The following is a 17,447-nucleotide window of genomic DNA, read 5'->3' as shown; positions in this document are numbered from 1 at the left end:
AAAAGGTTTTTTCTTCCCCTTACAACATATAGGATAGGCTAGTATATAAGGGTGCCAGTGCCACCATCATTATGTGTATTTTGCAAATGTGATTGTTGTTCCAGCGGAATTTGGAATTTTTAGTTGAAAAGTTGGTATCTCTGTGGCAATACTCATGATGACTTGAATTGATTATATATTGTGTGGAGCTGCCTGCTAGTCATTACAAGAAAGATTGCTGGTCCTGATGAAGAAAATGAGAGTTTTGTGGAAGCGTATTAGCCTGAGCTTTATCTTCCAATTTTCTAATCCTCCACGGCAATTCACACACACAATCTTGAGTTCTACGCCCCTCAACCAAGAGACCCCGTCAGCTTCTCCACATTCCACTTTCCTAGAAGAAATTCTATAATATCTGCATAGTCCTTGGCTGTGTACACTCCAAGGCGTTGGGCCACAGTTGAGAAGTGATGGAAAATATTATCGTCTTCCCCATCAAACATCAAATGTGCTGGCATTTTAATCTTTTTCCTCATCATCCCATCTATAGCCAATATTGTGTCATTGGGGTCTACTTCAAAGAGCTTCTCCACAATCTTTGTGTAGGCTGTTTCATGTCTTTTCTCACCAGCAGCAATAGTGCCGCATATTTGTGTAAGTTTCACATCTCCATGTTCCTTGGCCAGCCTTGCTGTGTTACCATGTGAGATGAATGTTGCTCTCTCTTGAAAGGATGTGTAGATGAATCCATTGTAAGGATTTTTCTCAATGCCGAGCAATTAAAATAATATATTTTCATTGTCTGAGTATGAGTAAAATAGTATTAATTAATTAAATTTATATATTCAAATAAAAGAATTGATGACTCACCATCCCTGCGCCTATGAGATACTGGATAGTCTTCTCAATCTGCTTCATGTTAACTCGTCCAGACAGGTAAAGATACTTTCTATTTTCCTCGATCAGCACTCCAAGCCCTTATCTTGCCACGAATGGGGGCTTGCTGCAGCCTCATCCCGAAACCCATTTAGTGTGTTGAGTATTGTTTGGTAAGTTGGAAGGGCTTCTTCTGTAATCATATCACCAACCAATACAACTAAATACTAATCAGGGAGATGACTAACTCTTTCCCTCAATTCTTTTACCTGATCATAGAATCCTTCTGTTTCAGGTTCTTGCGGAAAATCTGTTGGTTGCCAACTTTTCTCGACAGGCTTTATGTGTACCAACACATTCTGCTCGGCCCAACCCTCCAATTAAGGACTTGAATAATTCAATCTTCTCTGCAAGAATGGAATGAATCACTTCACCATGTACCTCTCGACGAAAATTCAGCTTCCTCAAATTATTCACCTCTCTGTAATAAACATGCAAGAATACTTTGTTTTAAGGATATTAGAAACATGAAAATATGAAAGCTGCAGCTTGGCAATGCATAATTGCTAGGCTAATCTGCTTAATAATTACGACCTGTTTCTAATCCATCAAAAAAGGAAAATAAAACTCACTTGGTAATGGTAGAAATTGATACACTAGAGGCCATGAAGCTTCGTGGAGATGATGCCATGGGATTGATGAGATGGAAGGTTTAGGGACAAGGAGGAGACTGTCTTTCAGTTTCGGAGCCATCTTACTTTGTTTGGCCAGAGGACTATTCCCACCCAACTTTTGTTGGAAAACAAATATATACTTACGGCAGTTAAAAAACTCAAATATCCACCTAAAGTTTAATCTATTGTCATACACCCAAGAATTTTCTATTGAAATTAAAAGTAAAATCATCATTTTATCAGTAATATTAAAATAATTATAATTATATTTCATTTTCCCTTTTTAATTTGGAAAACTAATAATTTTCTCTCAAAATTAAATCTTAAAATTTTCACTTTTCCCCCTAGGGTTTGATATCTCAAAATTTGGCCACTTCTTCCAATGAACAGCCACCCTTCTCTCTGTGTTTCTCTCTCGATAGCATTTCTCTCACGAAAGTCAAAACTTTCATCATCTAGAAAAAGTGTCGTTTAGAAAAGGACGACGTTGTTCTTCATTGTTATTCGTCATCCATAAGAGAAGAGAGAGATAGCGATAGAGATGTGAACAAGTCTAAGTTGGAAACCAATAGTTGTCGAAGAGATAAAGAAAAAAAAACTTAAGGTTTTGAGGAGAAGGGGAAGTCACTTTTTAAAGTTGAAGGAGAGAATAAAACAAAATTATATATTTTTAATACTATTATTAAAATAAGGGTTTTATTTTTATATTTAATGGTAATTTTAATAAAAATTTAAAGATGGATAAATATTTTAATTTTTAAATTGTTATGGGTGTATTTTAAAAGTATACTAAAACTTGGATCAGAATAGCCCTTTGGCTAATTTGTTTAGTTATGCATGTACTCGTTCAAAAAGACAACCGCCTTTTATAAAGATTTGGCTTTTGAAGCCGAGCACAGAAATGGCGAGAGCACATAACCTTGTTCCACCTAATGTTTGGCAAAAGAACACTTTCCCAACCTTTGATGGTATAAATCGCACTTTCTTACCCAAATTTTAATTTCATCAAAAGAGAATGCATTCTAAATTAAGCAATGTTACGTGCAAATACTTTCAAAATGATAGTACTATACATACTCATTTTAAATACATAAATAAATACATATTTATATGTGTCATTTCATGATTGAATATTACTTTTATCGTTAATTTAAAATAATTCAATCACATAAGGACACATACTCATTTGTGTATCCAAAATAGGTGTATATAGTTCTGTTATACTTTTGAGTATACAATTAGATACACATATGATTTATTATCATATGATTAAATATTATTTTATTTTTAATTCATAATCACCCTAATTACACTTCATTTGTGTATCCAGTGTCCTTAACAAATATATGCACATAGTTTTATTGTTATCAATTAAATTACAATATTATTCATAACTATTTTGCTTTTCGAAATCAAATCAAAATTAAAAAAAAAATTCTAAATTAGGTTGACATTATATTCTTTCCCTCTCACTTCCACTTTTACAATTTTATTCGTCCAAGCCACCTTTCCATTGGCTTGAAGCTGTAATGTCGACCAAATATTGGATTTTTTTGGTTTTGACTGGTGTTTTGAGTAAAGGGGTGGGGAAATTAAAGTACCCTCTGTTGATTTTCGTTTTGATTCAACGAAGTTATTGCAAGCACAAGGCCAAGGTGATTTATTTGCTTGCTTGTGTCGTTTTTGGCTTAATGACTCGATTATTGTGTGTGTGTTTTATTTTTTTATTGGTTTTTCAGTAAAAGGCACGAAAAAAAACTACCCTTTGGTTGGTTTAGGGTTTTGATTTACAACTGCGATGTTTTTGTTGTTAGTTTCAGAATTGTGGATACTACAATAATTACATTTCTCAATAAGGGGTTGCATGTTTTTAAAATGGCCGAAAGACTTATTCCAACCCCAAGTTTAGTGCCTCAAACTCTCACTTGCAAATTTTTTAAAATGAAAATTCTCAACCTTTTGTTAAAATTTTTTGTTAGGGTTAAAAGTAAGAATATCACTTATCTAAAAATATTTTTAAAACTAAAATTTTATTATATTTTTTCCTTGGGTTTAAAAACTAACAATTTCCTTCTACTAATTATTTGGAAAAGTTACACTTTTCCTTTAGGGTTTGATTTTTTTGTCACCACTTTCCGTCGAACTTTGTCATCTCTGGTTGCATTCTCTCTCAAATCTAGTTTCTGTTTCCCTCTCGTCATCTCTCTCCTGTCATCTTCATCAAAGATAAAAATGATTTTATCTTCATTTTCAATGAAAACATTAGAAGGGAGAATGGAAGCAGACAACGGAAAAAGGGAAAAATAGATTGTGAGAAGGAGACCATCAATAGGAGAAGAAGAGATCTGAGAAGGTTGACCAACGCCAGAAAGAAGAAAAAAACCCTAGAAAGGAAATAGTTACTTTTTAAACTTTAGATAAAAAAAAATTATTAGATTTTTAAATTAAGAAAGAAATGTGATTAAATTTTAGTTTTTTAATATTTTTAAATAAATCACATTTTTACTCTAATAGAAAATTTTAATAGAATAATAAATAATTGAGTTTTTGTAACTACACAAGTGAAAATTTAGGAATACACTAAACCTAAGTGGAAATAAGTCTTTCGGCCTTTTAAAATTGTAGTGTGTAGTTATTGCATAGGAAACAAAGTCAATAATTTGAGCCAAACTTTGGGTGGGAAAATGTAATTTACTGAAATGAAATAATGCCTTGCACTTCTCTCCTTAAAGAAAGTCGAACACATTTAAACACTTTAAATTGAGTTTCAAATTTAATATTATAAAATGGATATTTTAATTATAATTGTATTTAAATCTTCAAAAAATTAGACACATTGAACATACATGCATGATTTCAAGGCTGACTCAACGCAGTGATCCAACCATTCCAACGCATTAATTATAATCTATAACAGCGAATCTTCTGACTCTTCCAACGGTTCTCTTGCCTCTTCTAACAATGCTAGCGACGATTTCAGTATTTTGATTCTTATCTTCTTTAATGGAATCAAACTTCAACCCTTTCAATTTCATTTTTCTCTTATACTCATCAACTAACAATTTCCTTCAAACAACACTCTAATTACTTCTTAAACAATCGTTCATATATTTTTTAGTATCATATAATAAATTAAATAAAACCATTTATTTGAATCTGATACATATACAGTTCCGTTGGTTGGGACAGGCCGGACCTATTAGACTCAAAACGTTTGGTTCACGATAAACGAATACTGAGGCCCACCTACAATTTAAGGTTTAATTGGCTAAAGATTTTAGAAAAATAAAAGGGAGAATAATAATCCCAACAAAATTATAGCTATTTAATATAATAGAAATTACGTACCATACACTCAAAAGATTTCTATAATTGTAACGTTTATTGGATTATCTAAATGCAATCTACACTTGATTGATTTAGATATATTCACAATCATCAGACATATCAACAATCTTGTCTCAACTCAAACTAAACCAGTCTTATTTGTTAAATTCCTTCATCCACAATCTGAACTTTTCCCATCAAGTTTACACTGGGGGAGCTTTAGATACATGCCATATGCTATGACAGTAGCAAAAAGGATCAACTAAAACACTAAACGGGAAGCTATAGATGATTCTTTGTGCAACTCGGATGTCCAGGCTAGGCAGAACCTGGTTTCGGTTTATGCATGTACCACAACCTTTTTTCAGAGATGACAGAAGAGACGTTTCATGGGTTCATGCATGTACCATCAGGTGGCAAACACCTTTTTGAGAAAAATTTAGCGATACTCTTCACCCTTCCGCTACTTTCTTCTGCAAATCAAGTAGCAGATGAATTACTTTTGGTAAAAAAAAAAATGAAGTTCTCTACATCCCATTGACAAAACAACCTAATTCAGACATAGATGATGTTAACATACCAGGAGAAATTGACAGACCAAGCTTCAACAAAATATCTTTCTTGACCTGCAAGACAATAGTTCTACTCAGCAACTAAAATTTACAAAACAATGCCCCAAGAGTATAATTTATGCTTCAAATCCATGTCAAACGTAAATAAACATACATCCCTTGACAAATACTCCTGGAGCAGAATCAATCACTAGTTATTTTTGGGTTACAGATAATAATGTTAATGCCTTCAAATCACATTAATTAATTAATATGTATGCCCGCATGAATTTATTCAAACAAAAGCCCGATAGGAATAAAACACCAACAACAATAATGAAATTATGGAATATTAGTAACTAACCTGCCAGCGATTATTTGTAAAATTAAAATCTGATATCTCACGTACTGTATTTCTTAATTGAGACTTTGAAACAGAAGGAAACTTCTGTTGTAGAGACTCCACAACCTTATTGATACCTGTTGGGGATGAGTTGATAACAGATACCTGAAATGCAAGGGGTTCATTAACTTCCATTCATCCCGTGGTATTAATATCAAAACATGAAAGAGACCTAATAGAAAATATCTTTGCTACTTCAAACAAAACATAGTATCAATGACTTCCATAGTCTTTGATGGAAAATTATACAGTCTTAGGGTGTGCTTTAACAGTTTTATATTAGCTCTAGGACAAAAAATGGAACTTACAACTGCAGGCAAATCTGACTCCAGTATAGCTGTCACAGCTGAAACTGGCGTTGTACTGCCTTTTCCATCTGAAAAGCATGCCTCGTGATCCTCATTATCCATACTATCAACAGTCATTTCTACAAGAATGCCATCAGTGAATGCACGCATGCTCAAAGCTTGCAAGCATGCCTGCTCCATTTTAGAAGTAGCACACAAATTTTCAGCCATTAAAAGTGGGGCCTTTTCATGCCTTAGATTAATTATAATCAAAGGTTGATTTTTCCGAAGGGCATGCTCTGTCAAATTGTGCAGATACTTCTGATTCCGAACTAATGCACAGAATTCATCATTCTCTAACCCATGCTCACAGCTAGGAGAACTTTTTGTCTCCTCAACAGTGTGATCAACATTCATCCTGTCAACTTGTGCACCCTAAATGGTAAAGACAAAGAAATTTAAAAAATTGTACTTCAGCAAATGTTTCAGAGTATGGAAGGCAATTTGGTATCTTAAATCCTAATAATATGGCCCCAAGTGAGCATCCAAAACACACTTTCATTATACGACTGCTAGGTCTCCAGGGACAAGCCCAGAAATTCTGCTATGCTCAGTATCCCAAATTATAGCCGGGTAACAGTTACTTTTTTGAGTATGTATCCAGTTTTTATGTAAATAACGAAATGTTATATGACCTCATTTTGTTTGGTAAACCCCAAAAATTGTGTATGTTGGCTTGAAAGTAGGCTGGTTGTGCTATAAAGAGTGAATACACAGGTAATGTTAGCATTCTTCAATTGTCTAAGTGCCAACAAAAACCAAACGATTGGGTTGTGTAGTTAGAACCTTTAGTTGCAATGGACAGGTCAGGGGTACACCCTTGAAGCCACAGATGTCCAAAGAGTTTTCTAAATACCAAAATTGCAGAGTCTACCATTAATTCCTAGCTTTAAACTCATTGAAGACATAAGAAAGATGGTAGGATTATCAAAATATGTATGGCAGAGTACCGAAAAAGAAAAGGAAAATAATAATGGATGACATATTAGCCAAAGCGACAGAGATGAATAAAAAGACAATTACTAAGCAATATTCCTATATATCATTATATCAAACTTTCAAATTTGATCACAATCAACAATACAGAAAATAAAAATGTTACAATAATGCATATTCAAACCGATGAGATATCATTACTAACCTCATCTTCTGAGAGATAACCATCAGGAACGAAAAACCCGTCTTCACTTTCCTCCTCATCTTCAACTTTTGAACCCTCCTCTTCATCATCTTTATCACAGTCAGAAAGGCTTTCGCCTGGATCCTCCTGCATCATGAAAATGTCATTTGAATATCGCTGATCAATTATAGGTTTCATTTAAAGTTTACATGGAGAAACTCTCGTTACCTCTTCCCATTCCTCATCACTATCAACATCATAATCCAAATCCGGGTCCTTCCTCAAAGGGTGGCGTGGTCCCACAACAAGGCTGAAAAATAGAATAATATATAAGTTACACAATCCTACTCAATGCCATCGAGGTATCCAGGAGACCTTCCTTTCCAGGAAAAAAAAAGTGTGAGGAGAAAAAGTACAAGCAATTTGGTTAAAAATTAGATTTATTTTGACCCTGTACTTTTTCTCCTTTGTTCTACTAAGTAATGCATGAAGCCACACAATTTGAACGCCAATCAGCGCTTGCTTATTTCTGATGTATGTCCAATACACAACCTTAAATGACAAACAGAAACAGATGCTGCCCATAAAATAAATGTCCCAAGTAAACAAGTAATTCAGTTACACATGACACCATTAATGATCAAAGTGGAATAAACAAAGAATATGGTAATTTAAAAAAAAAATAAAAACCATCATTTAATCATCAGAGGAGACTAAACATAAAAGAAGCATCATTTTTATCTTCAGTAAACAAACAGATCACACTAGTCAGGCTAGAAAAATTAAGAATCAAGAAACAGACTTACCTTTTCTTGGGCCAAACTCCATAAAATGCAGGTCTATGACTCTTATCAAACTGCAATAATTGTTTCTTCTTGTTGCATTTCTTAATAGCTGGAGAACTATCCACAAGATTAATAAATGATCTATCCTCCGTAGTCTGTTCACCCAATCGATCTGCAGGCTTCTCCAAGCAAAAAGCATCATCTTGAGCTAGACTTTTATAATTACTTAGCTTAAGTTCCTTAAACAATGCCACCTTGGGTTTCCTACGTATTCCCCAATGCCGATTTTGATTTGAACGAATAAAATGGCCAAAGTGATGCCAAGAGGCTAAGTGAGATCTGAGAAATAGAGTGAATCTCAGGATCAAAGATTGAAATGGAAATTTAACAAATAAAACAAGAGACAAATATAAACACAGCAACCTACTTGCGAAGTTCATCAACACTAATTATAGCATTTGATAAGAGAGCACAGTCCATTGGTACAGTAACTGCTTCAGCCACCTTTTCATACTCCTTACTCAATGAATCAGAGGTACTTTCTCTGCAAAAAGCCTGGTCATTCTGGATTAATGAAATAGTTTTACTTCTTTTAAGAAAGCGTTCCATAATTGACACTTGCTTTTGAATAGCAATCTGCTTTTTTAGTTCAACTTCTTCCCTCCCTCGACGTCGTTGATCTTTCTCAGCTTCTTCTTGCTCCTTTCGTTGTTGTTTCCTAATTTCACACTCTTCTTTCTCACGACGCCTTTCATCTTTCTCTGCCTCCTCTAGCAAACGCTTTTGCTCCTTTTCCTGAAATATATTAAGCCAAAGCAGGAAAACTTTATCAATGCTAAGTTGAAAAACGAAAAGAAAGAAAAAAATAAGCCATCATTGCAACACAATAAATTTCATGTTTAAATAATCAAACAACTTAAAGATGTAGATCTTAACCTAAAATAAAACATAATTTCTTCTAACAATTTAGATCTTTATGAGCACAATGGAATCAATCCAAGCACATATAATGGCAGCATCCATTTACATAAATATTATCATGGCATGGATCTACAGAGCAAAAACAAGAGGCCATGATTACAAACCCATAAAAGAATTGAACCTTTTACACCTACATGTTGCATCTTCTCCTTCTGTAGTTCACGGTCCATTTTCTTTTTCTCCTTCTCAACTTCTCGTTTATTTCTTTCTAATTCTCTGATTATCAACTTCTCTTCTCGCTTCGCATGCTTCCAATCCTGCTACAATAGATAAAAACCTTAGTGAAAGAAAAAAATTAAAACACAAAACCTGATAAGAACATAGCAGATACCTACATGTCTGCACTATTCTTTAACATATTATCCACTAAAACACGTATGTCTTCCTCCCTTAACACTTTACCAAGCTTTTCAGATGCTTTCCCCACGTCATGAATGGTACTTGTATCACTCTCTAACTTTTGCAATGCAGTTACTACGGCTAAAAATGAGACAAAAACATCATTAACTGACTATAGCAACAATAAATAGTCATCAAATACAGTCATTTTATAGCATTTCTATGTATTTGAGCGTAGACTGCTCAAGATTATTCAAAAGAAAATGCCTCCATGTCACATCTGATCCATAAAATATTACCAGAAACAGCAGTAATCCTCTCATGAATCTTCTTCCTACAAATACGCCGAATTTTCAATGCCCCGCGCACAGATTTTGGAAGCAACTTCACATCTCTGGTCTGTCAAATGAGCACAGAATTTCAATTAAGTTAACCCTAATTACGACAACATCGACCAGATAACAATCCAATGCTAAACAGTATTTCTTTGTTATTATATCATGATTTATATTCAGTAACAGTGAATAAAAATAACCTGCAAAGTAATTACCTCCCAACACCAGAGACAAGCCTGGGTATGATCCTCCAAAACATCAACATCAACATTTGGAACTCCATACATTACTCTCTGTCCAATAGACACCACCGCACTCTTCACAGCGACCGAAGTCAAAACCACATTTTCAGTCTCCTTGAGCTTCATGTGAATCTCTTCCACCAATTTCGACAACGGCAATGAACTCTCCTCCATCAACGCCGCCACCGACGCGTTCAACGAACCACCGCATGTAGTCAAATCAACAGACAATCTTTGACTAGTAATCATTTCGTGGAAGTACCGAAAAAGACCTTGAATTTCTTCGTTCAAACTCTTGATTTGACTCTCTTTCTCTTCCGTGCTGAGTACCAAACACGCTCTCTTACGTTTCACAGCCTTCTTCGGCCGACCTTCTACGGTGCTCGCATCTGCCATTTCCGAAACGAAACGACTACTTTTTCTGAGATCTAGGGTTTGAGGTTTCAGGAAGAAAATGATTCTGTCAGAAGAAACAAGAAAGGCTTTTATTTTCTCTCTGATTTAAAACATATAATTTTCTCTTCTTTTTTTATCCCTTGAAAGTGGGAAATTGTAACGATAAGACGTTTAATTAATAATTTTAAATAGTTTTTTTTTTGTTTTTCCCGCCCATTGAATCTTTGGCTCCAAAATTTTCTCCTGACGAAGCCCTGCTTTGCGCCATAAATTTTTTGGGTTTAAAACGGTGCTGTATGGTGTCTGGGGAGTACAATGGGGGCTAACATCCAAGGACTGACACGTGCACACCCTTCCCTGTTGTCAGCGGGCTAAGGCCCATCACGGCCCATATCACGGTATGAAAATACCGCCAATTTTGCCGAACTTGTTATATGGTTATGCCAAGACGAGATTGGAACCGAGTTCCGTTAGATCATGTTCAAAATAGCAGTTATAAAACAAGTTGAATAAAAAAATGTGATACCCTTCAACAACTTTGTTAAGCCAATTTCAAAATTCTCTCTTTAACAACTCATCATACCTATTTCACTTATTATAGATATTTTTTTTTTTAATTTTCACATCACAATTTATTATAATAATTTTTGTAACAATAAAATTACATGTATTTATTTTAAATATATAAATAGGTATATATAAAATATATATTATATTTTTAATAAAAATAAAATAATATCTAATTATATAATAATACATAAAAATATAAACCTAATTATATATTTAAAATAGGTACCTATATGGCATTATATTTTTTAAATGTAATAATGAATGTGACAAATGTCAATTTTGTTTGCTTTGCCACTTGCTGCCCCCGTCTCATCATCAGTTGCTGCCAGCTGCAATTTCTCAGTAATATATTGGTCGATAGTTATGGCTGCGTAATGCCACCTCTAGTGAATCATGCAATTCAGATCAGTGCTGTTTCTACAATTGAAGTCTCTTGTCAGAACAAATTTTCAATATAAATCAGCAAATTCAATTCCAAGGCATCAACATGAATGCATATTTATATCGACCACTGAGGGACTGCAACAAATGAGTTGGTGTATGCAACAGTTTGAGCATGAAGGAGCAAATCTTGGGTTGTAGCAGCAGTTGGTGAATTTGAAGGGAGCCCATTCTCGCAATCATAAGCCAATGTTGTCAACTTTCCCAAATCATTTATGCTCTTACTCTGTTTCTTTTGTGACAGCTTGTAATCTTTTTGGAGAATGTCTTTCATATTCCTGTAAATTCTTATCCAATTTTCAAAAGAAATCTTCAACCCCGGATCATTAGTGTTGTCATAAAACTGACAGAAAGCTTGATAGTTCTTGTCCGCTTGTTTGGTGGCTAGCTCGATTGATATAAGTGAGAGTAGAGGGGGTGTCTGCAGAGTTTGTACGAGGGTCACTCAATAATATGCTTTCACAAATTTCTTGGTTCTGAGTTAGGCCACAAATGGAAGAGATGACCGATTCAGTGACACCAACAGAGGGACTGGTCAAAACAAATGCCACAAAAGCAGACAATATAACACTATACAACCCCAATTTTTTTCTTAAAAATTTTCCCTTGGAGACTCTATGTATATGCCTCTAGTTTTATGAGACTTTTATGCTCTGGCCACCATTGCAGTCCCAGCCAAGTGGTTGGTAGGTTCAGCATAAGTATAAAATTATAAAATACATATAAAACTCAATCATGGACATATAAAAACAACTAGAGATGTCAATGGGTCGGGCCGGGCCAACTCATGAGCCAATATTAAAACTCTAAGCCTGGCCTGATAGGTCCATGGGCTTAGCCCGGGTTTTTTTTGTGGTTCAGATCGAATCTTTATTTGGTCTGACCCAATTGACGTGTCTAAAAACAACCATAGAAATTATTTAAGAAAAAAAGAAGTAAGGTTGTTAGCAGATCAACTCTAAAAAAGTAAAAAAATTTAACATTCAAAATTGTCCAGATTACCAACCATATTGCGCCATTATTTGATTAATATACAAAGGCAATAGCATTAATAAAACCAGATTCAATACGTCATCAACCATGCTTCGGTGTCATGTTCTGTTTCCCCGTCCAGTGATAGCAGGCATAGAGTGAAGGCGAGTGATTTACTGTTCATTGCCTTCTCTTCTCTTTGATAGGCATCTTCGACAACACATCCATATCCTGTGCGACACTGTGCATCATTATTTGATTGATTGTGACGGAGAGCTTCTATTTGATTTGTTATCCTCTCCGATCTCATTGCATGTATCTTTCTCACGTTGTACGGTACCTGAATTGGAATTAAAGAAAATTTCCAGTAAAATTCGTATTGGCAGCATATCCTTCTCGCATGAAAATACCGCGGCTTCTTCCAGGAGTATTCTTGTAGTGCTACTCTTTGATTGTAGGAGGCAAAATCTACACAATTATAATTGATCAAAATTTGCACATACTTCTTTTAACCTTAAAATAGTTAACGAAATCAGACACTTGACATATCTTACTATTTCTGTCCTTTACTCATATTACTACTTCTTTTCATCCTTAGAATGGCGTGAACAAATTCACTATTTTCAATAAAAATTTGTTAATGATTGGTTGAGCTTCAAATCAAAATGAAAATGAAATGAAATTATATATGGTCTTATTAACCATACCAGAAACATTGTGAGTTATGGTTCCAAGCTTTAAAAAATTTGACTTTGAAACCAAGATCGGATTAGAGATCAAGCTTAAAATAACACTAAATTATATAAGGTTTGAGGTCATACTAACAATAAAATAGTCTACTTTCATTTGATAATATTAAAACTTAAACCTCTTTTACAATATATATAATGTATGGTTCATGTACTTGCTTGGATGACTAGCAAAAACATATGGTTAGTTATTGTGATGGTTATGTATAATGAGCATATGGATTTCGGTAATGTTTATTGTTGTCGAATTAGTGAAGTATGACTTTTATTGTCAAATTCCATTGGGGTGGTTTCAACGATAACAATTCATGTTATTCTTTGCAATTTTTCCAATTTTCATGTGTATTATTAAATGAGGGTGTGTTTGTCAGCATGATAACTATAATACTTTCTAACTATCCCAACATTGCATGTTTATGGATGGCTTTGGGACACAATAAGGTATAATCAGCGGCGGAGACAATTTTTGTTGAAGGGGATCTTTATGGCCCTATTATTATTTGTTAATCAATTACTAAAAATTTATTTTTAAAAAAAATCATCACATCTTGAATAAAGGAAATATATTGAATAATATTATTTATAATAATCACTCAGTGAATCATGAGGATATTTTTTTTGTCCGTCATATTCACAAATTTAAACAAACAATATGCACTTCAAAAAAGTTAACTGTAGGTAAATTCAACACAAATGTCAACTCTTAGTAAGATACAATCTTCATTATCTTCTAGTCTTACACTTTGCATTCTAGACACCTAAAATGATTATGTTCGTAAGCATTGAATTAAAAGAAAAGTAACTCATTATTACCATCTAAAATTCAACAAGAATAGTAGCTTCTATTGACTTCGGATTTTCACCACTATTTCCAACAATATAAAAAAAGCAATAGAAATTAAAACAAACACACTTGTTTAAATAGAGAAAACTGAAATGAAAAATCTAAATGTCTTAAATAGATGAGTATAAGTTGAGATAGATATTAATTTAGAGGTCGAGTATCATACAATCAAAAAATGAAGCACTCGAGCTGATAACAAAATCAACGAAAAAAACAAGTATAAAGGACTATTTCCCACCTGAAATATCCACTAATTTGAAATTCTCATTTTTTAACTTTAAAATTTTCATTTATCTACTCATAGACAATTAAAATTACCAGAATTTTAACCCTTTAAATTTTTTTTTTTCTTCCTAAAACCTAAAAACTAACTATTTTCCTGATAGACCAAATTTTAAAAAATGACATTTCCCCTTATAAAGTTTAGTTTTCAAACTCTAGCACCATCTCCAACACCATTACTAGCGACCTTTCCCTCCTTAAGTTTTCTCTTCCTCTAAGGATTTCTCTCTTTTGAGTGGAATACCCAATTAATGTCGAATAAAGCGAGAGAGACGAAAAGCTTCATTAGGAAGACGAAACTCTTCATCTTCTTAGATGAGATTTTCATTGATCGATGTTCCAGAGGAGGGGAGAGAGACCGCCAAAGCATGGTGATGCGTCGAAGAATCTCTGTTGTCCGCTATGGCATTGGGGATTGAAAACTAAACCCTAAGGGAAAATGTCATTTTTTAAAACTTGATCTAAAGGGTAAATTTTTAGTTTTTAGAGTTTTGAGGGGAAAAAAGATTAAATTTTAATTTATTTTAAATATTACTGATGAAATGACAATTTTATTTTTAAAACTAATAGATTTAACTTTTCATGAATAGGTGTTTGAGATTTTCATACTTAAGAGGTAAGAATTTGAGAAAGTACGATATTTTGGATGGGAATAAGTCCTTTAGCCTACTATATATCATGAAAAATAAAAAAACTCTAAAGGAATGATAACACATATGTATTCCGAGGGAAAGAGCAGAGGGTAGAATAAGAGAATAACAAATTATAATATTATGATTAACTGTATGTAAGATAATTAAATTTAGTTTATATGTTTTTAAATATAAATATAAATTTATGTGATCTTTGAATTATAAACTAATTCAATTTAGTTTTAATAATAAAACTATATATACTCATTTTGTACATATAAATAGATATACATTTGATATATATTATTAAATGAATGAGTAATTTTAAATTAAAAATAAAATAATATATAATTATATAATAATATTATATATATATATATATGTATATCCAAAAATAAATTAAAAATAAAATAGATATATTTAATATTGCTCTAATTTTAAGTATACTCCTTTAATTATAATCTAGAGCCCATTTGAGAGTGGGCTAAAAACGAATCTACAATTAAACATGAGTCACATACATGTTAACAAATTCTTAATTTTTGACGGGGAATCTAGGGCTATCCTCACAAAAACCAGGCTCGCCCTGGGTCTAATACTCCATTTCTTCGCCCTGCCCTCAAAGGAGGGCATGTTTTTTCATTTGCGGTTTGAGGTTGATGGAGAATCTTGTTCTTTTCCTAAAGGGAATAATTCAGGCTCGTCCACGTTCATGTCCATGTACATGTAATTGTCATTATCTTGTCATCATACTATGTTTGTACACAAAATTAAGTGACAAATAAGCTAAATTTTCACACGATTTTTTCCAGGTATTAAAAGTATTGAACTTGAATATTAAAACTAATGGGTTATGATGAAATCGTTTGAAAAAAAAAAAGAATTGAGGTTAAGTTTTACATGTTAATACTGTTTTAATAATTAATACAAAATATAAGGCCAAAAGACTTGTTTCTACCCAAGGTATAATAAAAACTCAAACTCATACCCTTAAACTTTTAAAAACTTAAATACTCACTCATGAGTAAAATTCTATTAAAATTTTCAATTAAGGTCAGAAATAAAATTGTTATTTTAATAATATTATTAAAAATATATATAACTTATTGATTTTCCCCTCTAGGTTTTAAAAACTACAATTTCACCCTTGTATAAAGTTTCTTAACTTTAAAAAAATCATAATTTTCCTCCAAACCGAGGGTTTTCATATTTTTTGAAATTCACCTATCTCTCATAACTTTTAAAAACTATAATTTCACCCATTCTTAAACTTCAGTTTCTAGCATATTTTCGGTGTCCTCTCAATCCATCTCGGTGTCCTCCTTTACCTAAGCCAAGCTAACATCAACCTTGCCTTATCGCTCTATCCACCAACGACGAGAAATGTCTCTATGACAAAAAAATCGAGATCTCTTCGTTGCACAAACATTTTTGATGCGACAAAGAGATAGAGATTTCTTCATTGCATAATATTTTCCCATGGTCGACATCGCTGATGGATAAGTTAGGTAAGGTAACGTTGACGTCTGTTTAGCTTAGCTCAGACAAAGGAGGATGTCAGAGATGGACGGAGAGGACCGTAGAAATTGAAGTTCAAGAAAGGGGTGAAATTGTAGTTTTCAAAAGTTATAGGGGCGACTAAATTGGAAAAAATATGGAAATCCTAGGTTTTGGGGGGAATGTAATTTTTTTAAGTTAGAAAATTTTAGACATGAGTAAAATAGTTAGTTTTTAAAATCTATAGTGGAAATAGTAATGAATTATATATATTTTTTAATATTATTATTAAAACGACAATTTTACCTTTGACTCTAACTAAAAATTTTCATAAAAATTTATTCATGGGTGGATATTTTGGTTTTTGAAAGTTGAAAGGGGTCAATTTGAAATTTCACTATACCTTAGGTGAGAATAAGTGTTTTGACCAAAATATAATATATAATTTTAGTAAGGCCAAATGACTATTTCCCACCCAAGGTTTGGTGCAAACCCAATTTTTCATCCGTTAATTATTAAAAATCCAAATACTCATCAATCTATTAAATTTTATTGTTACCGTCAGGTTAATTTTGTTATTTAACAAATATATTTTTTTAAATTAAAAATTTATCACATTTCTCTCAATGTTTAAAAATCTAATAAATATCTTATCAAAAATTTGAAAAATGAACATTCCCTCTTAAAGTTTTCTAGCCACCATTGTCGACAATAGGTAGTGGCAATGGTTGCGTTCTCTCTTCCTCTCATTCCATTCCTGACCATTACTGACTTAGAAAAGCAATTGATGAAGAAGCGATTTGTCTCAACGGGGGAGAATGTTCAGAAATAGAGCACGATTAAGAGAGAAACTATGAGAGAGAAAGATTGTCATCATTACCATTTTTTATTGTTGATAACATATTGAAAAAACTTTAAGAAAAAAATGTTATTTTTTTAAATATTTGGTGAGAGAATTATTAATTTTTAAATTTAAAAGAGTAAATATAATAAAATTTTAATTTTTTAAAATATTTTTATTAAATAATAATTTTATTTTTGATAATAATAATAAAATTTAATAAGTGAATAAATATTTAAAATTTTCACCTTTAACAAATAAAAA

The 17,447-nt window shown here is 32.8% G+C and overlaps 1 protein-coding gene and 1 pseudogene across 1 annotated transcript; both read right to left on the bottom strand.

The window, feature by feature from the left end:
• Positions 1–2: 2 nt before the first annotated feature.
• On the bottom strand, positions 3–1,546 carry LOC123209237 (annotated as a pseudogene).
• A 3,377-nt stretch (positions 1,547–4,923) lies between these two features.
• Positions 4,924–10,584, bottom strand: LOC123209238 (chromatin assembly factor 1 subunit FAS1). Its single transcript, XM_044627116.1, is given in 12 exon segments — positions 4,924–5,329; positions 5,437–5,482; positions 5,772–5,915; positions 6,119–6,532; positions 7,299–7,424; positions 7,506–7,587; positions 8,084–8,401; positions 8,490–8,857; positions 9,178–9,300; positions 9,375–9,523; positions 9,682–9,781; positions 9,933–10,584. Coding segments are annotated over 12 exon segments (2,379 nt in total). The 5' UTR covers positions 10,356–10,584; the 3' UTR covers positions 4,924–5,243.
• Positions 10,585–17,447: the final 6,863 nt, after the last annotated feature.

The sequence above is a fragment of the Mangifera indica genome, chromosome 2 (genome assembly GCF_011075055.1).
Source record: "Mangifera indica cultivar Alphonso chromosome 2, CATAS_Mindica_2.1, whole genome shotgun sequence".
Lineage (NCBI taxonomy): Eukaryota > Viridiplantae > Streptophyta > Magnoliopsida > Sapindales > Anacardiaceae > Mangifera > Mangifera indica.
The sequence above is the reverse complement of the archived record's forward strand: the minus strand, read 5'-3'. Positions and strand labels throughout refer to the sequence as shown.